Source organism: Setaria viridis, chromosome 7, assembly GCF_005286985.2.
Source record: "Setaria viridis chromosome 7, Setaria_viridis_v4.0, whole genome shotgun sequence".
In the NCBI taxonomy this organism is placed as follows: domain Eukaryota; kingdom Viridiplantae; phylum Streptophyta; class Magnoliopsida; order Poales; family Poaceae; genus Setaria; species Setaria viridis.
The window spans coordinates 17,363,595-17,391,361 of record NC_048269.2 but is presented as its reverse complement, the minus strand read 5'-3'; the positions used below and the strand labels follow the sequence as shown (position 1 = coordinate 17,391,361).

Below are 27,767 nucleotides of genomic sequence, written 5' to 3'. Positions count from 1 at the left end.
TTCTAATATAATTTATTTTGAGCGGAGATAATGGCAGTGGCAGTTTACTGCTTCCTTTTTCCATATCAATATTCGTTTTGGTTTTTCTAGATACATAACTTTACTATGTATCTAGACATAATATGCATACCAAAATCCATGTATCTATAAAAACTAATATAAAAACCAAAACGAATAATAATTTGGAACGGAAGGAGTATAATTTTGAAGAAACTACTCCCTCCGTTCCAAATTGTAGGTCGTTTTAGCTTTTTTAATTCAAAAATATTATTATACATCTAGATACAGTGTATGTCTAAAAAGTTAAAAAGGTATAAATTTGGAACGGAGGGAGTTCCTCCGTAGTCCCAGAACTCGCTTAGTTTATGCCAAGGGTCACGCTTGTTTCGTTTGGTCAAACATGGACAAAAAATGAATCTCTCCAAAAAAAAAAAGGACACGCCATAAAGACCCGCCCCTCCCGCTATTGCCCCTCTCCGTCTCCGACGACTGACTATTCTCGCTCCATTTTTGGTCCCCAAAATTCCAAAGCCCGAGAGCAGCAGCGACGAAGAAAGCCATCCTCGCCTTCCTCTTCCGCACCCACCTGGTGCTGCCTGCTGATCGGAGCCCGCGATTCCGGCCTGGGGGTCCGGCTTCGAGGAGGAGCGGGATGAAATCGCCATTGCGCAGGTTCCGGGGCTTCGGCCACCACCACAGGGAGCGGAAGGACCACGCCCCGCCGCCCGCCAAGCTCGACGAGCTCGTCTACGCCGCCCAGGTTCGGCCCTCCGCCCCGATTCCCTCTCTCCCGATCCTTGCCCTCGGCCGTGGCGCCACGTTGGGGGTGCGATTGCGCGCCAAAAACGGATCGCGCGCCCTCGTCGCGGGCTCGCGATTCCCGCCGCGTGCGTCTCTCGCGGGGGGTTCTCGCGGCCCGTGTTGACCGTGGTGGCGTTGTTCCTGGGTCGCAGTGATTGTCTGGAATCGAACGATCTTAGCTCCTCTCTCTGGTACGCAGTACCGTTGAACGGAACTGTGGAGGGATGGATACTTTTTTCTTGTTTATTTGTTAGTAGTAGTTTGTCCTTTTCCTTTTCCATTGGGGGGGATTTTTAAACGTTTATGTGAACTAAAAAGTAAATTGCTGATCGGTAATTTGTATGTAATCAGCGAAATGCATGGATTCGATTGCTTTTATGTGTTATATTGTGGACATTAGAGTTCAGGAGCATTTGGGTTTTCGTGCCTTGTTTCTTGCTGGTCAAAGTCCACGGCTGGAAGCTTGGTGCTATTAGAACTGGTCTCGCAGTCAGCAATTCAAAGTCGTTATTGAGAGGAACAGATGCTTTGTTTAACCTGCCATTGGCTGCTGGGAATTCTTATATTCAACATTGGTGTCGAAACATGTTTTTGAAATTCAGGAGTCCTCAGTCAGTCACAGCATATTCCATCTCATAGACAATGTTTACAGTTCCTGCCCTGCTGATGCTGTGTGCATCTTAACGAAGAAATCATGGTCAAAGCTGTTTGGATACGGGCGTTAGGCTGATTTAGAGGAAGAGATTGAAGGTTTTGGAGCCATATATTATAAAAGTTTGAAAGGACTACCGGTGGAGGATTTGATTCATGTTTAGAGTTGTACACCAAGTCACCAATTAATTGGATTAGAATTCATTGTGTTGTTTGAAATTTGGGATGAAATCACAAGCCAGTCACTTCCATGTGAATGATAGTTAAAAAAACAGGATTGTTTTTTTATTCCAATTCTTTTTGCCACAACCACCCTTCTCTAATATAAAATTATAAAGCCTCGATGAGGCTGTGCTTCAACTAGCATGTAAGAATTTTGTAATCTACCTTTTCTAACTTAAACACGGATATTTTGCAGGAAATGGATGAAATGAGGAACTGTTATGATAGCTTGCTTTCAGCTGCAGCTGCAACGGCAAATAGTGTATATGGTACGATGTTTTAACTTTTTGAATGAAACTTCACTATCCGAATTTCTAAAGCTAGGTATTTTGTTCGAGCAATATTCTTATAGCTACATGTAATCCATTTATACAGAGTTTGCAGAAGCCATGGAGGAAATGGGAACTTGCTTACTTGAGAAAGCTGCATTGAATTATGATGATGATGAAAGTGGTGAGTAATTCTCTGGATCAATAGGCATGTATATGAAAACTTTGTGGTCAGAAATTATTCTTGGGGCTGCTGTTTAGCAAATCAAGTTTTGTGCTGTAGGGTCAACCGTGCTATTTCTCAAAGTGTCCAATTCATCATCCTGAAATGTCGTGTTTTTCCACCCCCTGACTATTTCTTTGTCCACCTAACCTCCTCAAGTTCTAAAATGGGTCACTGTGTCCCCACTACTGGCTTTGCCATCCTAGTCTCCATGCTAATGCCTGTTAGTGGCTAGGAGAATTGTCAAATTCTTCGTTGGAAATATAGTTTGTTGATGCTACTTTTCTTCTGGCTTTCAGTGAACATAGAAAACAAAATTCTATGTTTGTTTTGTAGAGCTGCTTCTTTATTTCAAAAAAGTGTTTGGTCTTCTTTGCTTTATTGATTTAGTTTTACCTGCAGGTAGAGTGCTGATGATGCTAGGGAAAGCCCAGTTTGAACTGCAGAAGTTTGTTGATAGCTATGTAAATTCCTTTGACACCATTGTAAAATTGTATAACAACATAATTTTCAAATCCATCATACTGTTTCAAGTATTATTTATGCTTTTGACTCTATTTTGGCTGGCATTCTAACAAGTGTTTTTCCCTTTGTTTTTGTAGCGTACAAATATTATAAATACAATCACAAACCCATCAGAGTCACTTCTGAAGGAGCTACAAGTTGTAGAGGTTCTGCCTCCTTGATTATGCTCCTCTCAACTTCATCAATTGCGAATTCTCACCTTCAAATATTGGGTTTTGCTAATTTATTGTTCATAGTGCATTTATCATCATTTCCAAATAAAAGACAGACAGACTTACTATCTTTCCTATTGATGCAGGAAATGAAAGACCTATGTGATCAGAAAAGGTACAAATCTACTTGCATGTCATCTTATTAATTTTACAGTGTTTACTTTTCCTCCTAAATGTTTTTCCCCTCAGAGTGGAATATGAAGGTATGCGGGCAGCCTATAAAGATAAAGGGAGATCAACACACTCCAAATCCGAATCATTCTCCACAGAACAACTGCAAACTTCATTTCTTGAGTACCAAGAGGAGGCAGCATTGTTTATATTTCGCTTGAAGTCGCTAAAGCAAGGCCAATTTCTAAGTATTTTGACCCAGGCTGCTCGCCATCATGCTGCTCAGGTAGTTTAACTTGTCTTCATAGCATTACAGCTAATGATTATGCACATGCAGTGGCAATATTACAACAATCTTATCATTGGTTGGACTTTCAGATCAGTTTTTTCAGGAGAGGACTGAAGCATCTAGAGGCTCTAGAGCCTTATGTCAAAGCAGTTGCTGAGAAGCAGCACATTGATTATCACTTCAGTGGACTGGATGATGATAGTGATATTGATGATTATAGCTCTTACCAGGATAACCACAGTGATGGCAGCGAGTTAAGTTTTGACTATGAGATAAATGACAGGGACAAAGACCTTCCTGCTTCCAGAAGTCCAATGGATGTAAGTTCTTTTCCAACTGATCAATTCAAGATATTTTGTAGCTAAGTTTCATTTTGAACCTGTGACTGTTTTCTGTTCTAGTTTTACCGTGTTATATCATAACTTTCAGCATCTCACTATATGAGCACCTTGTAGATAATTACTTAGGTTATCAATCCTTTGTTGTCAGTTAGCTTTCTTCAGTTCAAAGAACAATTTGGCTCAGTATTTTCCTTTATGAGGAAGAAAATACTGTGAAGAGAGATTGCTAATAATTGCATCAAATGTTGCTCAAGGGACATCAATTTAAACAATGCGAAGAAGATCCGTATTATGTTCTTTGAGTTGTGCCTACTAATGATGTAATTGGTTATCAGCTTTCTCTGGTGCCCCAGACCACATTATGTTGCCTGGGCCAATTGATATTAGCAATAGAACTGCAGAGGCCTTGTGGCACTCACTTTCTGAATGACTCAATATATAGTACTAGGAGTGAGTTGGAAACTGCAGGGTCTGATGCCTAATACCCTTCCCCAATCTGTGGTGGTTTATGTGGCCCATATATAGTAGTGGCTACAAGAATCCCCAGATGGAAAGTTGAGAGCGTAAATAGTCCTTGTACCAAATCCAATAGCTCTGGGATTTTCCTTCTGGATGAAGTGGCTGTGTTGGTATATTTGTTAGGCGTCCAACATAATGGCACTGGATTGCATTGAAATTTTGACTTTCGGGCATTACATGATTATGAAAGCGTGTCTGTTGACGTCCTAAATGTTTCTTTTTATACTACAGTTCAGATTATGTATCTATTTTGAAACATATTGCTCAGCTGGGTTTTTCAATTTAATGTTTCAATTAAAGCATATGAAAGTGCGAGCTATTTAATTTTTTTCTGCACGTGTTCGTGGTCTCTAGTCTACCTCAACTTGCTTGGGAATTAAAGGCTTTATTGTTGTTGTTTGTTGTTGAAAGTGTCTGTTGTATCTCTTCCTTTTGTTACTGTACTAAAACTTTGGTACATTTATTTATTTGTGTATAGTTGGATCAAACTCAACCGACGAATTCCCCAAGTCCTCTGAAGGAACATGCGCAGGTAATCTTCAGCTCGCTAGTTATGTGATGTAGATATATTTCTTTAGAAATGAGATCATTCTTGTTCATAGTGACATGAATACTCTAGGGTAAGAATATCAAAATAATGACTGACATTATGTTGTATTTTACTCTAATGTGTCTTCCAATGTCATTTTGGGAAATAAGAAATATACATTTTTGGGCGTTTGAACTTTGGTTGAAATAAAGTTCAGTCAGTAAGGTCACACTTAGTGCCGACTATATCATAGGTCTTTCAGGTAGCGTCTTCCCTGTTCTAAATGTCAAATAAAATTAGAATTAGATCAGCATAGTGAAGTCAACTGAAAATGTTCTTTGGCATAATACCATTTCTGATGGAGCACATTAATATGGAAATCCGTGCTATGTAAGTCGGTGCGCTACGCCGGCCTAGGTAATGGTGTACGCCGGCCCAAGTTTGGTTTGGCCCTATATGGGCATGGGGTGGGGGGGGGGGGGGTTATTTTCTCGACCGGGGTCATACGGTCCCTTCTTAATGCAATGCCGTGGGGGCGGTTCTTCCCCCACCGGTCGAGTTTTTTTCTTAAATAACACGTGATAACTATATCCGGAAATTTAAATATCCGTACCTTCTAGGTTGAGTCCTTGTTGATATTTGATGCATCAGTTTGCCTGTCATTTATGTCATAATGGCTCCTCATCTTGAGTCATATAATTCTTTGAGCTAACACATGTTTGTACAGGAAAATGCTGAAGAAATGAAGGCGGCTTTTGTGGTTCCTCATGTGAAGCCTGAGATTGGTACCCAATCAGCACCCATATTTGCCGAGAATGTGCCTGATCCATCTATGGGGTTTCGGAAACTGAACCTGCCAAACAGAACTTTTCATTCTTACAAACTCCCGACACCAGCCGATGACAAGAACCCTGATTCAGTAGTCACCAACACATCACCTCATTCAGATCCACCTGCAAGAAAATCTCATGTGGCAGTAAATGTGTGGCATTCCTCTCCACTGGTGAAAGATTTTAAGCCGAGTTCCATGTACAGTGGACCTATTAAGATGCCATCAAATAATGAGGGGATATCAGCACCACTAGTTTATTCCTACTCTACTTCAGATTTTAAGAAAATGAAGAGGGAAGCCTTTTCTGGTCCAATTCCGAGTAAAACAGGATCCAGCAATCCGTTGTTTTCTGCAACTGATCGCAGACAGTCAATGAATTATCCTTCTCGTGTATTGTCAACAAAATCACATGGCCCAGGTTGGAAGTCATCTTTACCTCCAAAAGTTACTCCAAGAGTCACTTCTCTCCCAACAACAACTCCCAAAATAAGTGAGCTGCATGAACTGCCCAGGCCTCCAGCGAATGTAGGCACCATTCGTCCTGGTTTGGTTGGATATTCTGGTCCTTTGGTTTCAAGGCGGCAGATGCCTAATGCACCAACCCGTGTCTCACCACCATCACATACAGCATCACCACTTCCACGGCCGCCTGCTGCCATGACTCGCAGTTATTCAATACCTTCAAATAGTCAACGAACTCCTATTATTACAGTGAATAAATTGTTGGAGTCTAGACATAGCAGGGAAAGCAGTGAATTATCCTCACCCCCACTAACACCTATATCACTGGCAGATGTTTCCCGCAGATCAACAGCAGAAACAACTGTAGACAACAGAAGGACAAAGGGTAAGTTGTTACGACCGTATAATTGGTTTTCATCACAATTTTATCTGTAAACACGATCATGTCTACAATTCCATCATATAATCTTCCGATTTGATAATGACGCACTTCTCCTGAAACGAAGGTTTTGATGATTAGACTTTAAGTGTAATTGATTATAGGCTTGGTATCTTAATGTGCTATTTTATTGGGGAATTGATGACCCTATAAGTTTTCTTGGCTAATAAATAATGCTTGTAGTAATTATTTAGAAAACAACCACTCTTACTGAGAGAGTCAGTATCTGCAAAATATTAAGTAATTCCAAGATTATTTATCAGTTAAAACAATCATAGAATTAACTTTTCACAGTGCTTATAAGATTTCAGTTGTATCTTTGAAATATCAGTGCTTCCCAGTGGCTTCACTCTACTGATTATTTGTCAACATTTTTATAAGCATTTGAATAGAATCTAATTCACTCTTTATGAGAAGCTTCCAATATTCATGCATATCGGATTCTCTCTCTCCTTTGTTTGCACAAATATAACAAAATGGTTTCTGATTTGATATCAGACTTTTTCTCTCCTTTGTTTGCAGAATCCTTGTGAGAGTTTACAAGACCGAACCTGTGATCTTAGGAAATTTTGATTGTAATTAATGTACATTATAGATTCCCTCTATAATGTTTTTGTTTCTTACATTAAAGAAAAGATGTAAATAAAGTTAGCATGATTATTTCTTACCTGTGATCTCCTTTGTTACTTGTATGCTTGTCTGAACTATTTCTTGGATGTAGTGTATTCATCTACCAACACTAACAAATGAAGGCCAGCTATCGAGTTTAGGTAAAATTAGATCAAGAAATGTTCACCTGATAAGTAGCGTTTGATCTTCCCATCTGATGTACTGTAGTCGATCCTGGTTGAGGATGCTTCCAATTCGGCTCCAAGCAGCAAACTCGGGGCTTCTACTTGAGTTGGGCTTTCAGCAAATTAGGACATGGCATGTGACTGAGGGCATTTTGGTCACAATCAGGGGAAATTTGAATCCCAGGGTGAGGGCAAATGTCAGTTTGACCCTTGAAACAAGCATCAGTGAAGTAAGAACGGTGGCCATAGTTCGACACTTCAACCATCGAGGATCCGTGTGGATTCTCAATTATTTCCTTAACCTGAAAGGCGTGATGATTCATATTGAGCTTATGAGGCGCTTTGTTATGGTGAATAACCGATTTTAGTGGCAAAACTTTCCTCGTGAAAGGAAGACCCTAATTCTGCTAACAAACTCTGCAACATGGCTGGTTCCGTATGGAGAGGTCACCTGCATAAAGTTCCCATCGAACAGCATTTGATCATGTAGTCCTTTTGCAGTAATGCCAGGTACAAGATTTTGAGGCATCGTGTTGCTTCTTCTCCAATATAAGTTAGGCCGCGCTTGGCACTGCTCGAGCTTCTAGCTCCACCGCAGATTTGCAGTTTGTATGCTGAAACCAAGAACATTTGAGGCACTATTTTTAGTCTGTAATGGAAAGAAAATAGCTCAACCAAACAACTCTAATGGAGGTTTTTGGAGTTAGGTATCCCAAGCATCTTCGGGTTGGAGCTGCGAAAAACAGATCCTAAGTAGCTAGATATTTCGTGTGGTCTTCACACAACTAGAAGCTGTTTTCTTATCCCTGATTTGAAAGAGTTGGAAGAGGATGTGTTCAAGAAAAAGGAGTTGCAAGAGGACGAGATTCATTCTTCTCCTTCCATGTTGAATATTACATTGCCTCAGTTGGAGTTTATCTTTTTGAAATAATCTACACAAACTTTCACTGCAAGATTCAGCACTTTTCCCAAGAGTTTGCAATCAGTGGCCGAGGGGGATTGATTTGCTTATTATTTTGTCCACTTAACCCCTAATCAAAATTTAGGCTCACTTTACTCCCCAAACTATTTCATTTGGTTCAATCTACCCCTAATTAGATTTTTCTTTTTTTTCCTTCACGTACAAGTTGAGTTTTAATTACAGTTCGGTTCAATCTACCCCTAATTAGATTTCTTTTTTGTTTCTTCATGTATAAGTTGAGTTTTAATTTCAGATTTTGTTAGTTAACTTATCACATGATGCTCTAGTTAGAAAAATACATTAGAATTTTTTTATGATTACTTTTTGTACAGTTTTGTATATCTAAGATGGATTTCATATTAAATATTCCTAACTTATGAAAATAATTACTAAAAATTCTTAGTATAATTTTTTAATGTAAGGCATCATGTTTTGTATCCGTTCACAAAATTTGAAATCAAAATTCAACTCATACATAGAGAAACAAAAAAAAGAGAAATCTAATTAGGGGGTGATTGGACAAATAAAATAGTTCCGGGGAGTGAAGTGAGCCAAAAATTTGTTCAGGGGTTAAGCGGACAAGTGGATAGGTGAGGGGAGTAAAATAGACTATTTACTTTATCTGCTCCAGTGGCCGAGAGTGTGCAGATGATTCCCAGAGAAGTAATCGCCGACTGACATTTGCAGACGGCAGAGGATAAAACAACATATCACCGCTGGCCACTCAAAGCAAAATCTTGGCAAAAGTGCTGAATCTTGTACTCCCTCCGTCCGGAAAAGATTGCAATTCTAGCACAGTGTCATAGTTTTGTATCTTAAATTTGATCAATTATAGATAAAAAAGTATCAATACTTATGATATCAAATAAATACCATTATGTTAATTATGAAATGTATTTTTATAATAAATTAATTTGGAGTCATAAATATGAATAGTATTCACTAGAAATGTGGTCAAACGTGAACTACTTTTGATGGCACGCAACCCGTAGTTGCATTCTTTACCGGACAGAGGGAGTAGTGTTTACAATTCAGTCTAGATGTGGAAGATCAATTTGGAGCCCCTTCTCATCCAGTTGGATTCAGACCTGAATCACCGGTGAATGATGATGGAACAGTAGTCGAACGAAGTGGCCTCACCCAGTTGGCAAAATATCAGGTAGAAGTCACCCATTCTTAATTACCCACTCACAAGTCGTGTGTAGAAATTTCAAAACATTAAAACAGGTCCCTTGTGTGTGTGGGGGGGGGGGGGGTGATACTATAGAACTATGCAAAATTTTAAAATCAAACTCACATTTTTAGTAAGATATAAGATTGGTAAACAACAATGAAATTTTTATGGCCAATTCAACAAGCTGATAGCTTGGTGGTTGGGCACTAAATTGTGGTGCCAGCCAACCCGAGGCTTGAACCCTTTGGGTCCCGCAAAAAACCCCCTTGTGCGCCTCAGTTGTTCAACCAGGGAGACCACCTTTGGCTAATGCTGGCCCTCAGGACCTTTTCTTGTCCCTTGAAGGTTGAGATTCCTTCTTAAGGCATAACCGCAAGGATGGTCTATCCCCGGGATCGAGTTTTATTTTTTTTTAAAAAAATCAGGTTCACTGTTTAATATTTATATGTTACAGAGGAAATAAAAATTTATCTCAAAATTATCCCTGATGAATAATATCACCTCTCCTACATATATATAGAATCCTTAAAACTCCAACACATATTTTGTGAAATGTGCTTTCAACCATTCCGTCCAATGAGTGGTTTTCACTTGATATTTCCCACTTCTGGTATATCTGCTGCTTCTTTAGCTTTGGTTGCACTAGAAGCTCGAGTGTGTTTCCAAGCTTCTATTTTATTCTGTGTCAGCCATGGCCATTTGAAATGTCTAACCGAATGCATCTTCATTGAGTTTTTTTCCAATATGAAACACATATACAACACACTAGTTTATGATTTTGTTATCTCTGGTTGGTACTTGGGGTCTTTACTAGTTCAAGTAGTTTCCCTTTCCGTTTTTGCGGACTAGAATGTTTTCAACTTTTATCATGAGGTCCAAATAGAAAAAGTGGGTACCTTTGAAATTCCACTAGAACATAGGGTTCTTTATTGTTCGTGGAAAATGTCAACCTGCTCTCAGGACACGTTTTTCAATTTCCATACACCAGTATATGCCACTTAAGATATGTTTATTACTGCAGTCAAGCATAGTGCCAAAGTGCAACAGCGGACAATACATTTAATATTGGTTAGGTCAGTCTCAATGCATAGTATCAAGGCTGAGAACTTGGTAACTGTGCCTGTTGGGTTTTATGATGATGAAACTTCCCTCACATATGATGACACTCCCTCTCCTCTCTCCTCATAATAACCTTACCTCGTCAGCAAAATTGCTGATGTAGCATGTTATTTAATGGTCATAAAAACTCTTGATGAAACCTCCACGAAGATTGGCCTTATTGGATCTAGAGTTTTTAAACTAGATTTACTGTAACACCCATGGGCATGTTGGGCCAACAATTGAGTACCATGCAGGAGGCATGGTAGCTCTAAGAATAGTCCCAAATGGGAAGTGGAGAGTGAGTGAGACTAACTTAAATAGCTAGCTCCAGGAAGCATTGCAACCTTGGGTTAACCCTTTTACGCAAAGCGATGATGAAAGCGTAAACAGGTTGTAATGCAGGTGTGGTCCACTCACCATGCAGAGTGAGCATAAGCTGTTTTCCTGAGCGGGGTCGTTACATTTACGAAGCTAGTTTTAGACCTAACTGTACTAATGTTTTCCTTTTTTGCCATCATTTAAATTATGAGTTCTATGAAAAAAACAAATCTTAATGTTTTCATAAATCTTAAAAGCAACTAAAATATCCCAATGTTATTTTAATCAAATAACAACTTAATTAAACTCCTATAGCTAAAACAGGTTAAATCGTATTTAAAAAACTACTTCCATTTCCTTCTTTTTTTGGATGATGTTTTAGCTTTACAATGCACAAAATAATTAAGACCACAATCAATTTTCCTCTCTAAGAACATTTTAGCTTTATTGATTGCTCCCATGGTCCACATCCAGTGGCTCATAGTTCATACCATCACACTGCTTGCTGAATATTAATATCAATTCCCAACAGCTTCGAAACTAATACAAGTTCCTATAACATCATTTCGGAAAGAAAATAGGTAATGATCATAAAGGTTTTGAGATCCAGGTCACCATTATCCCTTGTATCAAAGAAGGAAAGTTCAGGGCTGAAATGGTGCTGCTAATTAATTTTTAGCATCCATGGTGAACATTGTACATGTAAACAGAAGTATAGATGAACTAAAATTCAGCAAAATTATCAACCATTTCAGTTTATTTTTCTTTTAGGATGTAGTTTCAAAGTTGTTCTCCCATGGTAGATTTATAAAAATCAATATTTATTTACTTTTTGCAAATTTTCAGAAGAAACAGGGTCCATATTTTGTAAGCACGAAGACAAAGTATTCAATTAAACCATTCCATCACCAAAAGTTTGGAGATTCCCCTTCCAAAGATATCGGTTTCTGTCTCCTTTTCTATTGCAGGAATAGGACATTTTCTGTTATAGATTGACACGTAGAAAAGTTGTGAATTGAGCAGAAAGTTATCAGAAAGTCAACTAACCCTTACTAAGTTGATAAGGCCAAGATGCTCTTATAAAAGGAGGGGAAAGGTCAGAGAAGTGAGAAGTACATTCTAACAACTGGATGGTCACAAATCTTCAGAGTAGCAAAAAGACAAGAGCAATACTGATTAACCTTTCTTGGCAGGAAGAGTACAAATTAACATAATTGATACTTATTACTGTGACACGCTCATTGCATTTCAGTGTGATCATGCATTAGCCAAGAAATTGCTGCCATAACATTATTTTAATTCAAAGTAACCTCTTGTCAGAAGTGATTCTTGTATGCTTAAACCTACCATTCACCACCATGTGAGAGAACCTAACCGCAGTGTTATCAATAATTAAGGTCAAACTCAAATTGGAGGGAACAAAAATAACTTTAAATAGTGGTGCATGACACTGACTCCTCACAAAAGAATCAGTGACTCAGGGAGATGAATTCCTTTCCAGTGATACTATCCAAAGAGAATATGGAGATTTGCCTCGGATTGCGCGAATCACTGGATATGTGGAGCCATGGAGGGTTGGCTGTACCAGCAGGAACGTTTGTTTCCTCATAATGGCAAATGCTGGAGGTCTATTGGTGTTGTTCTACAAGACTACAACTGATTGCCCTTTCACACTTTTGAAAATGTGCAAGGCCTGAAGCCGCAACCTCTGCGGCCGCCGTAGATGAATATATGCCAGTACCAACGAATGATTTGTATCAACGACTGGTGATTAGTATCTGGGAAAGCTGTGGATGGGATGAGGCTATATGCATTGAGTCGGCATCAGTGGAGAGGTCCGGTTCATCCTATGCATTCCCTTTTGCTATAAATACCACGCCATCAAAGCGACTAGTGCATTGCAAAATCAGTGGTAGGAGGAACGAGGAAGGAAGAAGAGGGGCCTTGCATGAGGGCCAGAGCCTGCCTCTGGTAGCCAAGGATGACTTGCCTACATGGCCTTGTCAGTTCCGGTTGCATAGCCGGTTCAGCTGGGTCTGTGGGCGGTCACCTTGGCTAACCTGAGTGGCTTTTGCCTGTCATGGAAGGCCTCTTCTTCTCTGTTACTCTCATGATAAGTCTGGTGCTTTATTTGCTTTGTCAGGTATATGTCATGCAATTCAATATAGTGATTCTTAATTTCTGATTCATACGTAATGTAATGCTGCAATGTTAACATATTAGGGCTAATATTCAAGTTTCCTAGCTACTATGTATGCTTGCTTGCAGATTGTTCAGAAATACATGTGTTGGATACTTGGCCCTACAAGTATGATTCGACTCACTTTTGACCCTTTTTTTGGTAATATTGCTTAATGAGTAGTCCTTTTGATTTTAAATATACGACATTTAGAACACACTAATTAGAACAAGCTAATTAGCACATTTTGTGCTAGTGCTTTTATGCATACTCAGATTAAAATGTTTGCATTTTCACTTTTAGCTAGATTTCCAACAAAGATGCACATGCATACTTGTGGATTTAGTTAGTTGCAAAGCTATATATAAATTTCCAAGACATGTAAATGAGCATCGATCATCACCTGTGGAGTGTACTGCAACATAGATGTGGACCTTAGCCCTTAGGGTTTGGCAACAAGGTGGAGGCATGCAAATCCGGAACTGTGCTAATTGCAAACGCACCGCCTCCTTGGAAAATGAAATCCAAATTTACTAGAGAAATCCTAATGATAAGCACCAGTTATCAAATGGAGTTCCTGACTTGGACTGGACAGCTCCATGTTTCGCATCATATATTGCAAAGGTATATATATCCACACGTATATATTTATTCCCCTCCAGTTTCGTTTCCTAGCTAGCTCTCAAATTGTGGCCGGGCACTCAGCCACAGCTTGGATAAGGAAGGACGAATCTGATCCGCATGCACGTACACAGCGTACGAGCTATGATCATGACATACTCTGACCTGATGGGGTGGAAGAACAACACACGCACAAATCACTTGGAAGTAGAGCCAAACTCAACAACGCAACGCATACAGGAATAGCATGTACATACGGTGTCGGTGTTTAGACCCGGCATCCTACTGAGAAAGGTACCCGAGGTAGTGTTTTAGACATGTTCGGGCTGCTGAATAACGTAATACCTTACGTCCTGTGTATTGTTTGGATTGAATTACTTTGGAGGGGGTTCCTGCCTCGCTTTATATTACCGGAGGCAGGGCTACATATAAGTTGTTTACAAGAATACTAGTCAGATTCGACTAGACGAGATTTACTATGATTGCTACGAGTACTTTTCCTAATCCTCGACTAGTTCTTCTCTTACCACGTAGATCACACCGTCATGCGCCATAGTCTCCAATCAAATACGTCTCAGTGTCCAACCCTATATTTAAGATTATCCAAACCTTCTGGTGGGCCCATAGATGTATGTACGACATACGGTAAGGAAGAACATGGTAAAGTGTGATGGAGAATGAGCACCACAAATTTAAGCACTACTTTATCTGATCTCTTGGCGGGGTGTGGCACTACTTTTGTCCATTCTCTTCGTTCTCATTTATAAAATTGTACACTTATTTTATTTTGCTCAAACATGTGTTTTTCTTCTGAATCCATTAATTACAATTGGTTCTTTATATTGATATATTTATGATTTTATGTATTTATTTAGCTTTGTTGGTGTGTTGGTATGTTGGCAAGATAAATCGATCATATATAATCAGAAAGTTTCAGAAACTCACCTGCAAGTGAGGAGGTTTCAAATACTCGCATACATTTCCTTATGATCTAAACACTGTAACACACTACACACCTACTAGCTGTATATGTTTCCATATTCCTCAGTGCCCTTTGACCGACCAATGTAATTGTCACATGGGCTTTGACGTTGTTTTGTTGGTCCCTATAAGAACGTCTCCAACGGGAGTAGCGTGGAGATAGCTGAGAGAGTTTTTGAATTGATGAACAGTGCAAAAACAAGTCGGCTAGCGCGGAGCAGAGCACTAGCCTCGCTCACGGCCCGAGGTGCCTCCCTCTCTCACACACGGTTCCCGAGGTAACTGCGGGTTACTGTGCCGACAATTTTTTTTGGAGAGCTATTGCTGTCTCGGATTGTTGGAGACGCCCTAAACATCCCCAAAAATTTTCATCGATTTTGGTGCACCTACGTATCTACCGATGATAATCACTCACTAATTCATCTCTACCTAATTATAACTAATATAATAACACATGACATCATACTATCAACTTGTGACAAAAAATTGCAATTAATAGAAAATGTAGCAGACGGATGATTTTGATTTTTCCAATAAGCCAATAATGTGCACGATGGAACACACGAAAGTTTGCGACACCCCGCGCGCTCGAGTCCATGTAGTGGCACCAGAAGCCGCCCTCGTCGGCTCGTCCTGGCTTCACTGGCTCCTGCCGGCGCCCTTATTCTTGTCATCACTACAAGAAACACTTTAATCTATGACGAATTCTTCGTGACGATTGCTATTTTTTCGTTATGGATCGGTACAAGTGGATATCAGGCCCATAATTTAATGACGTTTTATGAAAATCGTCATGAACCGGCCCACTACGTAGCGATATTCTATAAAATTCGTCATGAATTACCACAAGGACAAGCAATACCTAGTGATGTGGGTAACGTTGTCCATTACATGGAAAAATGTATTAGTTTAATTATGATAATTTCTTTTCAAGTTACATCACTAGGGTGTCTTAATTAGTTATTTAAAAAATAGATTTTTCATAACAAATGGCAACATAAATTCATACTTGTTAATAGGAGGGTAGGTAAGGGTTCATCCAAATTTAAAGTGTATATGAGGAACAAAAAAATATATGAAAATTTGAGTTTACACATGGAAGGTGACATTTTCCGGTCGGAACGACAGAGCTCTAAATAACAGGTATGAAATACAATCCCTTATCTTTCTTAAGGGTAGGGATGAAAGCCAAGAATAAAGTTGTCTCATCTCATATGGTAGCCTATTCTTTACCTCTCGTTCCAGGGTTGGATGCAACATTTCTATGATGTTATAGATAGGTGAGTTGAGCAATACTAGTTTTTGAGGATTTCCACAAGTCCGTCTGAGTTGAGGGGCTAGGGCTTGAATCCGGTCGGTTGTCCGAGTCCACAAATTCATTTATGTAAGCCAGCTCTAGATCTCTAAGTCTCCCTTTTACCCCTCTAATTCCCTTGGGATAAGGTTCCAGTTAGTGAGAGAGAATGTTCTTTCACTGATTGGATTGTTCCAGCTGACACTTCACCAAGTAGAAGCAGGCATGTTATCCTTTCTTTCCACCCACCCAACTATAATAAGAGAGATAAAGCTCAATCCAAGACAAGAAAGCAGATAACCAAGGTAGTGTAATCATTGGTTGGAGGAGACCTACTAGATCGGACACCTTCGCCAAGCCTGAAGAAAGTAGGTAGCGCCAAGGTTCTCACACCAGATTGTAGGAGGGGAAGACGAAGTACAGCCTAGTTCAGAGAGTAACGATTGAATTCAGGTTAATTCAGCAGCAGCTAGAGCAATACTCCGATATTGATTTGATTCTCCGCTACCCACCAAGGTGGATGATTGCTTGATCCGCAAAAGAAGTATGCTTTATTTGCTTATAGAACAAAAGTATACGTTTTTTCAAGGAAAGATAGACAGTCTATCATATGGAATAGGGCATTCAACAGTTGGAAGAGGTAGCCTTTTTCAGTAGCTGTCTTGTAAGCAAGCGCCATACGTTCAATCTGTACGGGCGAGAGTCTTTCCTATTATAATACAAAGCTTGAGCGCGTTGCATGACTTAATGCCAGCTCTTTATCATACATCTTCTGTAGAAGCTTCAAATATAAGGGATATGTGTTAGCATAGTATTTTTGTTCGTGCTTTGCACCACATTTTTCATGTATACCAGCAGCTAGCATCCCATCAGTAACCTAAGGCCAATATTTCCTGAGGGGGGGTGGCCATGGTTTTTTAACCCACCCTTTCATTCATCGTAGGACCCAAAGCAGAAAAGGTTTGCAATCCATATACTTTTGTCCGTATGATATATGTGTATGCTTGTACTTGCAGTCTGATATATGAATATGTTCATGATACCTATATACATAGAGCATTTTAGTAGTTTCCATCATAAATATTGCCCTCTGAAGTATTTGCAAGTTGCTATTTTCAGGACCAGGATCAAATGCAACAAGGAGCAAGCTATTAGAAGCGATTGGAAATTTGGAGGCAACAAAGGATACTAACAGTTTTGGTTGATTCATAAATCTTTTTCTTACCTTAATTCCTGATGAAATGATTGTGGCCTCTTGTTGGTGTGATTTGTACCTCTGATTTCAATGCTATATATGTCTGGTGGTGTCTAGTAACTAATGTAACTAGTCATATTCCTGACTATCCTGATTTTTGGAATCTTTATAATATTTGTATATACGTCTGGAGTTAAAATGGGCTTGCCCCATGCATTATTGTGTTGACATGTGCTGATTTATATCTTGGGTTGGGCTGAAATGATAATGCTTTTTTATATGGGCTTTATGGCTTGTTTTGGGTTGAAATAGTAATCCTGAAAATGGCTGGAATGGGCCAATTTTGGTGGGCTAGATTCTTTTTGGGCTCCATAAAATGGCCGAATTAAGTGGGCTGCTGGGCTGGAAAATATTTAGCCCATATTTGGTACAACGTCCACGTCAGCAGCCACGTCACATGGCAATACAATCTAATGATGATTTTTATGACGTTTATTTTCGTCATTAACATTAGGCTTGGGTTGGATTGTGCAGGCTCAAGGCTATTCTATGATGGTTAAGAAACATCACAAATTGCGTCAATCTATGACGATTACGAAGAAACATCGATCAATTTAATCTGTGACGCTCAACACATGACGTTATCTGAAATCGTCACAAACACTGCTTTATGACGACTGAAAAATTTGTTCCGTCACAGATTAAATAGTTTATTGTAGTGTACCAACGGTGCCACCCCTAGAAGAGCTTCCTTATGCCGTCAGCGTCATCGTCGCCGAACTGCTCCTCCATGGAGATCCAAACGCGATAGATGGCGAGATAGCTATATGTTGCATATGCGATAGATAGCTATCTGTAGGTGCTAATATTTTCGGCTTGCTTCGAGAGTTGAATACGGCCCGGTCCATTTCATATTTTGTCCCTTTTTCACGCATGGGGGTGGAGGAGTGAATTCGACCCGTTAGCTACATGGGGCCTGCTATGCGAGATGGTCCGGCCCATGTCACTTTTTATTCATTTTCGATTTTCCTAAGAGCGTGATTGCCCAATTGTGGCCCATTTCCGTTTTTCTTTTCTTTTCTTTTCTTTCTTTCTTTCTTGTGATTCAACTTATTAATTTTTCGTTCGTTTTTCCTTCCCTTTTTCTTTCTTTATTACCATTTCTTTTTCCTTTTTCCTTTAGCAACAGCACTAAATCTTTTTTTATCCTTTTCCATTATTATGTTCCCATTCCTTTATTTTTATTTGTTATTCCTTCGGTTACGTTTTTTCTTCTTTATTACCTTCATTTTTATTTTCATAGGATTTGTGCCTATCCTTAGGGTGTAGCCGCTGCGAGCCTCCAGCACTTGGTGTACCAAACCCGTGGCCGTAGCCTCCGAAATTCGATGTACCAAACTTGTTGGTGGAGCTTCCAGAACTTAGTGCACAAAACCTGTAGCTATAGCCTCCGTAATTCGGTGTACCAAACCCATGGCTGTCGGTCAACATGCCCCATGAATAATTGGCAAAGTGTAGCTCTGAAGGGTAATTCCCATTGAGAGGCGTACACAAATAAGTAGTCGGCGTGTTGCCCTGCATGCGGAAAATAAGCCAGAAAATAATTAAAAAAAAGTGACTTAGCTTGATTTGTGGACGGTTGTCGACGAAGCTGTGTCAATTGTCGATGAAGCCGACTAGTCGGAGTCGATTCCGACTAGTTGTCAATGGTGTGAAGTCTGCTCTGACTAATTTTCTAGTTGAGACGAATAGTCGATCGTCCTCGACTAGTTTTCTAGTCGAGAATAGTCGAAGTAGTCATCGGTGACTTGATGCGGTCGGACGTCGGGGTAGCAGTGCTCGTGTACATCTTCTCAATCCGCGCGTGACTCTGCCTTGATCGACGAGCTGTATGCAGCAACCTGCGGTGGACACGACTTGGTCTTCAACCGGAACATGGAGCGCATCGATTTATGTATCGACGTAGATTTGTCTGCTCAGAGCTCCGACTCGGCGACTTGCTTCTTATCGAGTAGATTGATCTTCATGATGAGGTCCTTCAAGCTCGCACGATGATCTCGAGGATCACTCCTACTTGGCATGCCAGATGTCGGTGTTTTATACCCAGCAACCTACCGAGGGGTATCCCGAGATAGTAGATTGGTTGATGGGGAATCGTCGGACCTGGACGAAGGTAAAAAGCGAGGACACAAGACACGGATTTATACAGGTTCAGACCGGCAGAGTAGCGTAATACCCACACATCCTATTTTGGGTGTTGTATATTACGTCCTACGCTTGGGTGTTGTGTAGCGTGATTGTTAGCTATTGATGATGGTTCTGAGCTCCCTATCTAGGTACCCTTGCCCTCCTTTATATACTCCAGGGGACAGGATTACTAGTCGGTTATAAGGATTACATGGTATAAGTCCTAGTAGAATTATAGAGGAATCCTAGTAGGAGTCTGTCTTTTTCCTTCCTTACGAGTACCAGGGATCTATTCGCGCACCGCCGTCGCTCGAAGCCGTCATCCACCGGGCGACTTCCGCTGCCGCCATCTCGATCGGCACGAGAGTGTGAGACGCGCGGATGCTCTCGGGCTCTGGCGGGATGGAGATGTGTCTTGGTGCAATGTGTATGCCTTGGCAATCGATTTAAAGAGGAGGCCAGCCCAGTCGGATTGCCACAACTCTACACACAGCACGGCGCCATCTTCGATTCCAGGATGGCGATCAATTCTGTTGCCGAAGCGTGCCCTGCGGCCGACTTTGCGTTCCATGCCGTGTGTTTCCGATCGCCACGACCGTTGCAATGCAAACTCTCTCCGTTCTAAAAGAATACAATTTTAATTTTGTCATGACTTTCTAAGTTAATATTTTAGATTAATCACGATGTGAACACCACCCTAATAGTAGCGCTTTACTTAATTCACGATTTTAATGGCATGCTTTAGTTAATGCATGGTTGGAAACATCTTTATTTTGCCATGTTTCCAAAGCATACATTGTGTGCCTAGCCAATAGTCATAGAACCAAAAAACTCAATATAGAATAAACACTAGTGGCGTTGAACCATACCGAAAGGATCAAGATGTCCAAAAAATTAGCTAGTCATCCAAAAAAATTTGAACGAATAAGGTCTACACGTTTGGTCAAATTCATCTATGTGCCTAAGGTTCAATGTGTAGCTATCTAACGGGCAAAGAGTTTTGTAACCTGGTTCCTAACATGACAATCATAGAAAGGTAAATGCGGAAAGTAATTACAAGAATTTAAATGATGATTTGTAAATTGCATAATATAAAGAAAGGTTGGAGGCTCAATTTTCCCTAATCACCTTGGCACTCTTCACAGTCCTCGTTAGGCTATTCTCAGTGGAAGTTTCATGAAGAGTTTTACAGACATTAAATTCCATGCCACGTCAGCAATTTTGCTGACTTAGCAAGATCTTTATGAGCAGAGAGAAGGGAGAGTTTCATCATACGTGAGAGGTGTTTCATCCCCATGACACTCAACAGGCACAGTTACCTAGTTCCTAATCTTGGTAACCGTACAATGAAATTGTGCACTGAGATTGGCCTTGGAGCACCCCATCCAAGGGTAGCCCTCTTAGCACGTGCAATGAATAAGTGCTCCCTAGTGCAGAGTGTCGATGGTGTCCATAGTGTTGGGGGTAGCGAAGCAGGGTAGCACCGTTGGCCTCATTAGGCGAAGGAATGTCATCTCGGTGGGTGCTAGGGCGACAATATCGCTGTGCTAGCTCTATAAACTCAGGTTAGTGTGTTGATGGGCTATAATGAATATGGTGGCTCCTAATCACCACTAGAGGCGAGGAAGAAGGCGGGGGTGAGGTAAAAGGCATGGTTGAGATTGACTCTTAGAGTTCTTCTTTAAAAAACAATGAGATAATGAGAGTGTAGGAGACAGCATGAGCTCACGGGGGTGCCTCACACGCTCATTGGAGGCAATGGTGGCAAGCAATGAGCAGAAGGATGCTAGGTGGCAGTGATGTTATTAAAACGGAGATGAGTCACAAGCAGTGTTTAAATAGCGGGCTAAGGCATTTAGCGTTCAACCTCCAAAAATAGCTAATAGTTGGCTAAATGAAGCTATAGCGGCTAAATTGTACATAGGAGCAAATAGCGGTACCTTCCTCAATCAGCTATAGCCGAAGATAGCGGAAGCTATAGCCGGCTATTTAAAACATTGGTCACAAGAAAGACAAGGGGGGCTAGGGTTACACGGGGAGTAATGTGAGCCATTAGATCACCTTGATAGACGACTCCAAATTAGGTTGGAACTAAAGATGATGAGGTGAGAGATCGACCCTAACTTTTTCTCAATAGCGGAATAAGTTCAAATTTGGTCCATGGACTCTTCAGACTATCCAATTTTGACCCTTAACTTCAATACGTTTATTTACGTTTATTCTAGGTACCCCAATTTTGAATTCTGTCTAGTTTTGTCTCTGAGCCCAATCAAAGCGGTTTAGGGCTTAGTGGCAGCAATTTTCTAATTTTAGTATGGAAGATTATTTAAATAGGGGAAAAATACTCAACCACTTCTAAAAGTTCCAGAAAACCTAGAGGTTGGGACACATGAAATCGACCAAAATAACTAGGGCTCATGAAAGAAGTTCTACAACCTTAAAAGATTCAGTACATCTAAAAAAAAAGAGGGTTATAAAATTTCAAATAAAAATGTATACTCCTTGTCATCTAAGGATTATAAAGTTTCAGCGTATGGATGAATAGGCACAAGCGGTGCCGACGTAGCAAGGAATGGCGCCCCATGGAGTCATGGTCGTTGATCCAAACACGAGCACCGAGAACCCACCCTCGCTTGTCTTCTTCCTGCATCCATCTGCCACAATAAAGACATCGTACACACAGCGGCCTCAGGAAAATATTAAGGCCTATTTAGCTCCATAGGACTTTCCTCCTTTTCAAGCCTCTTCTAGTCCTTAAACTGCCAAACATAGCTACTAAAAGAAGGACTAAGCCCTTGTTTAGTTCCTTTAGTTCCTGGACTAAACTTTAGTCCCTACCCTATTTGGATCCAGGGACTAAAGTCCATTAATGCAGATGAATAAAGACGAAAATACCTCTAATGAAAGCACAAAACGAAGGAGACCGAGGAGCGAACAGACGAACAACGAAACCGAGCCTATGCCACCGCACGCACGCGCAGAGCGCAAGCGCATCCCACCACCACCACCTCCTCGCCCAATCTGCCTGCCCCACCGCTCGCCGCACCCCGGTGTCGGCCACCAACCCTTCCGCGATGCCGCCCACGGCGGCCGCCGACCTGAACGGCCCGACGCCGTCTGCCTCACCTGGAACGCCTGGCCGCGCTCCAAGGACGAGGCCGGCTGGGGGATGCCGCTCCGCTCCTGCTAGGTGCCTGACAACTAGTGTATTGGGCGCATGCCAAGACCTTTTGAGCCCCTTATAAGAAAAAAGAAGAAGAAAGGCCGTTTGAGCCCAGAGCTGAGCCGAGATCATGGACTTTCAATCGAACAGGTCGGTGCATGATTTGATGATCACAGATCACTGCAGACTGTAGATATATATCTCAACAATAGCTTATTCGTGAAACTATTGCCTTACAATTGCTTCTGGGAATCTGGGTACACATGTATAAGAAACCACGGGCAAATGCCTCTAAAAAAAAACTCATGGGCAGATGCGAGTCACAATTCATCGTAAATGGGAGGAGTGGGGGCTGTAGCATCAGCTGCGGCAGGTCCATGCTGCTAGGCTTTCGCTACGATGTCCTCGGCTGACAACGAACCTGATCTGATGGCATCAGCCAGTTTCCTTTGCAACGTCAGCAGACCAATGCGTCTTGAGACAACGTAGAGAACCGCCAAGGAGAAAATGATAAAGCCGGCTGTCAGGATGACCCTGGAAACAGATGCAATTAGCTATTAGCCATTTGGTTATGGCACATTTGACACAGAAACACGGAATTGTTACCAGACAGGAAGGACATTGTCTAGCGGATAAAAAGAACTGATTGTATAGCACAGAAGTACCAGACGTATACTTCAAAACAATTTCTTCCTAAGCATTTTGGGCTGACAGCTGAACCGCTGGGAATTAGGAACAAAATAGTTATGTCAGGAATGTTACTGCACTAATCCACCTTCAAACAAGGATAATATGCATCCTTGCTTCATAGTACAGAGTCTTGGAGATGCAACGTACAAGTAATAGGACTTTGAGGATATGAGTTGTTTGATCCATTCGTGGTACTTCCTGTTGCATAAGAATATAACCTGTGGCCTACTGAAGCAGTCCACAAGTTATGTGCCTTTGAATCTTTAACTGGCAGGACTACACCATTGACTAAGGAATCATCTCAACCAGGCCCAGAGCTCATAGAGGAAGGTAGCAATATTTATTAGATGACAATCTGATGATTATGGTGCCCTTTGGTGTTACTCATACTACTTTTTTTTTATAAAGGCTTTTGAATAACTTATAAATCCACACAACTTTTGTTCAGTTTCAAACTTGTGATAATATGCAAATCAAATGCTAGCATGTTTCTTGCAAGTATTTTTTCTTCTCTTTTTTTCGCCCGATGAGCTATAATGAATCATGTATTTCCTACTTCTCTATGAAGACAGCCTAGCAAGTTGTTCTGTGTTTAATATGAAAAATGCACTGGCTCGAAGGATCCTGACAAATGATAGTTGAGTACTGTCAGTTATAGCATTCGTTGCCAGTTCTACAAAAGGAGCCATGGATGTGTTTCAATTTGTAGATATTCATTGTGCAAAATGTGACTAGAGCTGCTAGTAGGTGTACACATTATATAAAGATATGTCTTTCTGTTAAATGGCTTGACCGTAAAACAAGAATGCAGGCTATACGACCAGTTACGCTAGAGGGTACCTACCTAACAGGAACATCTTGCCGTTGCATCGTGGAGAGCAAACCACGGTCCGCGACAGCAAAGAGCGGTGTCCTTGATATTCACCTTCAGCCTTCCGAAGAACACGTGTTGATTCATCTGCATAATTTAATAAATTGGTTTGCATGTTGCAATCTTACAATGACGATCCTAAAAATGTAGGCAAAAAGGAAAATGTTTTAATTCATACACCATGAAGTGCATGAACGCGCTATAATTTTTCAACCATAACAGAAGAACATCCTATAGTAAAGTAACAAAGAATAACATGACAAACCTAAAACATAAATACACTACATGTGTACCACCAAGCAGTTTTATTTTCTCCGACCCATCACATGAATAAATTACAATAAGGCCAAGCCATTGTACAGGAGATTCAGAAAACCAACCAACAAAACTCAATCATTCTGGAATGATAACAATTGTGAAATAAGATATTCTAAACAGACTAAAGGCTTAAATAAGAATGCATACCAAATGTTGCCAAGGTACTTGCACTTCTTTCCACTTCCTGCAAACATTTATATTAATTGGCTTCAAATTAATGAGCAATAAGCCATCAGCATAATAGCTATCAATTGAAAACGTGGACATGCTAACCTGAACCATCATCTGGCGAGACCGTCGGAGGCTCTCAGTGATACTTTCAGCAGCAGATGTCATCCCAGTCTTTGTCCTGCACCATTCAACAGGTCACAAATCACATTATACGACAAAACTGGATGTTACTTGGACTACAAATGTAGAAGAGCGTTTCATTCATTAGTGCAATGCATTAACACAGCAAATTATTCCACATAATTCTTAGTTTGAAATAAGAACAAACTAGAATTCAAAAGTCATAGCCCTTATCCGGTTCTTAAAATTTCAAGTGACCCAGATTTGATGAAATCAGATGGAAGGGATACCCATGTAACTGACTAAATTATGAAAATTCCTTAAATATCCCATATATTGGCTTAAAGGAAAGATGACCTCATAAAAATCAACTTACTGGAGATTACGCCTGCGGATGGTAGACTCTTCTCCACCCCCGAGAAGAAGCTCCTTCTAGAGAAAAGACAATTAGAAACTGATAGCCTTAAGTTATAAGGGCACCTACAATGCTCTAAAAAGGTGCATGGCGCCTACAGGTAGTTTTCTTGCCAATTTTGCAAAAGAAGTTGCAAAAACTAAAGCAACTATTCAATGGTGCTTCTGAACTTATGTGAGTCCATAAACGCCTACGAGAAGATATACTTGCATATAAAGAATAGGTTCATAAAATAATTTCTTTATTATGCGGCGTAACATTTCACTTGTAATTCCCTTGCATTGGTGATGCTCTAAGAAGTATGTAGTTCTCAGACAGCAAATCAATCAGATTAATATCATGAAATTGAGGCAAAATCACACACCTCCTCTTGAGCAGCTTTCCTGATGTTCTCTTTCGCTTGTAAGTTAGCATTCCTCAGGCTAGCACACAGCCTGCCAACACAATCAAAATTGTGAGAAATCGAAGCAGGTTAAAAAGGAGAACAACAGGAAAGATTCCAAGACTATCTTACTTCTTGTATTGTTCATCCCATGACTCTAAGGTTGCTTAGCCAGACTGCACTTCTTCAAAAGTGGGAAGCTGCTATGCTAGAAGATCAAGACGAAACTGCAGTGACTTGAGCAATTGCAGAGCATCCTGTGCAGAACCATTCAATCTTGGAAGAGAATTTGCTTCCTCTGTCCCTTTCCCTGTTTTTCCACATGATCTGATTACATCAATGCTCTCCTCAAGCTGTGAAACCGCTTGGTTCCATTCTTTCTTCAGATTATCAACAGCTTGCGTGAGTTCATCCATCCTAATATCTGAAAGGATAAAAATCCAGCAGACTTACCATGCTGAGATCCAAAGAAAGCAACAACTGGCAAATTGTAATATAAAGGGAATCTGGTTTTGATACACGAATGAATGAGCAACTTCTGGAAAACATCCTCGCGGCCGACATCAGGGTGCGGTGAGCGACCGGGCGGGCAGATCGGGCGAGGAGGTGGTGGTGGTGGGATGCGCCTGCGCTCTGCGCGTGCGTGCGGTGGCGTGGGCTCGGTTCCGTCGTTTGCCTGCTCGCTCCTCCTCGGTCTCCTTAGTTTTGTGCTTTGATTAGGGGTATTTTCGTCTTTGTTTATCTGCATTAATGGACTTTAGTCCCTGGATCCAAACAGGGTAGGGACTAAAGGAACCAAACAGGGACTTATACTAGTATTTTCACAAAAAGTAATGCTAAATGAACGCTTAAAAATAGTTTTTTTGAGTTTTTTTAGATCTTTTTAAAAAATAGTTACAATGCTGAATGTAAGGTGGGCTTTGGGGCTTCGGTTGGTCTGCTGTCTTCTCTCAATCCAACCCAGCTCGCTGCAACCGTCAACTTCTTTCTTCCTCAACCCGCCGACCTGGTGCACATGAGTGGTCCGAGAAATCATTTAGCCCGCAACTATTTGCGCAAGGAGGTTTTGTAAGGGTTTATAAAAGAAAGCAGTGCTAACACACTTACACACAGACAGGGAAAGAAAAATAATCGAGACAAAACTCTCAGGACGGGAACCTTTGCCTTTCCCTTAGCCTGCCACCCCCGCGATAAGCAGGGCCAGGCCAACGCCGTCGCCGCCGCATCGCCGTCTTCTCTCCACGCCCCTTTCCATCAGGTAATTCTCTCCGGCGGCACGGGGCACCCAGATGCCTGTTCTTCCTTGGATCAATCCTTCTTTCAAGTCAGTCTTGTGTCTTTGTTTTGGTGGTTATGTCACCGGACTGATTGCTTGCCGCTGGAATGCTTTACTCCCTCCTGTCCTATCCTAATCTTGTGGATACTGAAACCGTGGGGTAACTGATAATAAGGTCATAAGCAAATGGTTTTTGAGGTCACCTATGCTCATGAATTAGAAAAGAGATCAATCCGGATGGGGAAGGGAGGTAGTAGGGTTCTTGATCGTGCCCCAGGCGTTTCAGCACTAAGCACCCCTTTAGGCTCTGGACGCTGCTAGAATCGGGAGTATTTGCTTCGTCCTCTTCCTCTGACGCCCTTTTCTTTTGAAGTTTTGATCAAGGGAAGCAAGTTTTCTGCCACTAACAATTTTCTATTTATCTTGGTCAATGGATTGGGAGTATGGGCATTAATGTTTTTCACTGTGTCATGGTTTAGAATACTTCAATCGAAGTTGAGAAGCAATTTCGAGTTTCTACTTGCTGTGCAAATTGTAGTCAACTTCAATGTTGAAAAGTTGTAAGCGTAACACATCAGCTCGCAGCTTCACTCTTGTAGGTTTTCTGATTTTGTTATGGACGACAAGAGTAAAGTCAAGAAGGAAATGGGTGCTCCTCGAAAGGTTAGTATCTCTTTTCCTAGGCTGTTCACAATGCCAGCTTCTTCTAGTTTATTGCTTACCATTGTTGTTTCTTGATGTAAGGGAGGACTAAAATTTGCACCCAAAGTACCTGTGAAGAAAGCTGCCAAAATTGTTCCAAAAAAGTAGGTGGTTGGTCCGTGTTACTTTTCTAAAACTTGGATAGCTTCGATTTAAAATTTGCTAGATTAACAATTTCAGTGATGTGTAATTTAATTTACTTTAACTTGACAGGGAACCCGTTGAGGATAGCAAGGATGAAACCGTCGATAAGGAATTGTTGATATGAAACTTAAGGCATCACAGGTACTAATCATTATATTTGGTCCTTCATTTGTTGTATTTGCAATCTTTTCACAAAATCATTCCTTGACTCGAGGAGAGCTCCATTTTGGTGCCGTCAAGCGGCCTGATTGGCGAAGTGGACTTTTGTGGTCAATAGTGAAGATT

The 27,767-nt window shown here is 40.9% G+C and overlaps 1 protein-coding gene, 2 long non-coding RNA genes and 1 pseudogene across 5 annotated transcripts; 3 read left to right on the top strand and 1 right to left on the bottom strand.

Moving 5' to 3' along the window:
• Positions 1 to 469: 469 nt before the first annotated feature.
• On the top strand, positions 470 to 7,092 carry LOC117865188 (uncharacterized protein At2g33490). Of its 3 annotated transcripts, none has more exons than XM_034749327.2 (11): positions 470 to 760; positions 1,871 to 1,943; positions 2,050 to 2,127; positions 2,569 to 2,630; positions 2,769 to 2,837; positions 2,990 to 3,018; positions 3,093 to 3,300; positions 3,393 to 3,623; positions 4,642 to 4,695; positions 5,420 to 6,371; positions 6,948 to 7,092. In XM_034749327.2, exons 1-11 carry the CDS (start codon positions 653 to 655, stop codon positions 6,956 to 6,958), a joined length of 1,875 nt encoding a protein of 624 aa, XP_034605218.1. In that variant the 5' UTR covers positions 470 to 652; the 3' UTR covers positions 6,959 to 7,092. The 3 variants fall into 3 exon arrangements, with proteins under 3 accessions (XP_034605218.1, XP_034605217.1, XP_034605219.1); XM_034749326.2 differs by having other exon boundaries at positions 6,924 to 7,092; XM_034749328.2 differs by lacking the exons at positions 470 to 760; positions 1,871 to 1,943; positions 2,569 to 2,630 and having other exon boundaries at positions 2,056 to 2,127; positions 6,924 to 7,092.
• Positions 7,093 to 12,154: 5,062 nt separating this feature from the next.
• On the top strand, positions 12,155 to 17,255 carry LOC117862818 (uncharacterized). Its single transcript, XR_004642076.2, has 2 exons — positions 12,155 to 12,916; positions 16,968 to 17,255. It is a non-coding gene; the product is annotated as an uncharacterized lncRNA (long non-coding RNA).
• A 5,715-nt stretch (positions 17,256 to 22,970) lies between these two features.
• On the bottom strand, positions 22,971 to 25,776 carry LOC117865461 (uncharacterized; annotated as a pseudogene).
• Positions 25,777 to 26,823: 1,047 nt separating this feature from the next.
• LOC140223540 (uncharacterized) lies at positions 26,824 to 27,604 on the top strand. The gene is made up of 3 exons (XR_011898867.1): positions 26,824 to 27,299; positions 27,381 to 27,442; positions 27,552 to 27,604. It is a non-coding gene; the product is annotated as an uncharacterized lncRNA (long non-coding RNA).
• Positions 27,605 to 27,767: the final 163 nt, after the last annotated feature.

Bases quoted from the DNA above. Each gene is read 5' to 3' on its own strand.
- LOC117865188 (XM_034749326.2), top strand. From the start codon at position 653: ATGAAATCGCCATTGCGCAGGTTCCGGGGCTTCGGCCACCACCACAGG. The intron at 2,838-2,989 runs GTTCTGCCTCCT...CTATTGATGCAG, and splicing joins AGGAGCTACAAGTTGTAGAG to GAAATGAAAGACCTATGTGA. The intron at 3,019-3,092 runs GTACAAATCTAC...TTTTCCCCTCAG, and splicing joins GACCTATGTGATCAGAAAAG to AGTGGAATATGAAGGTATGC.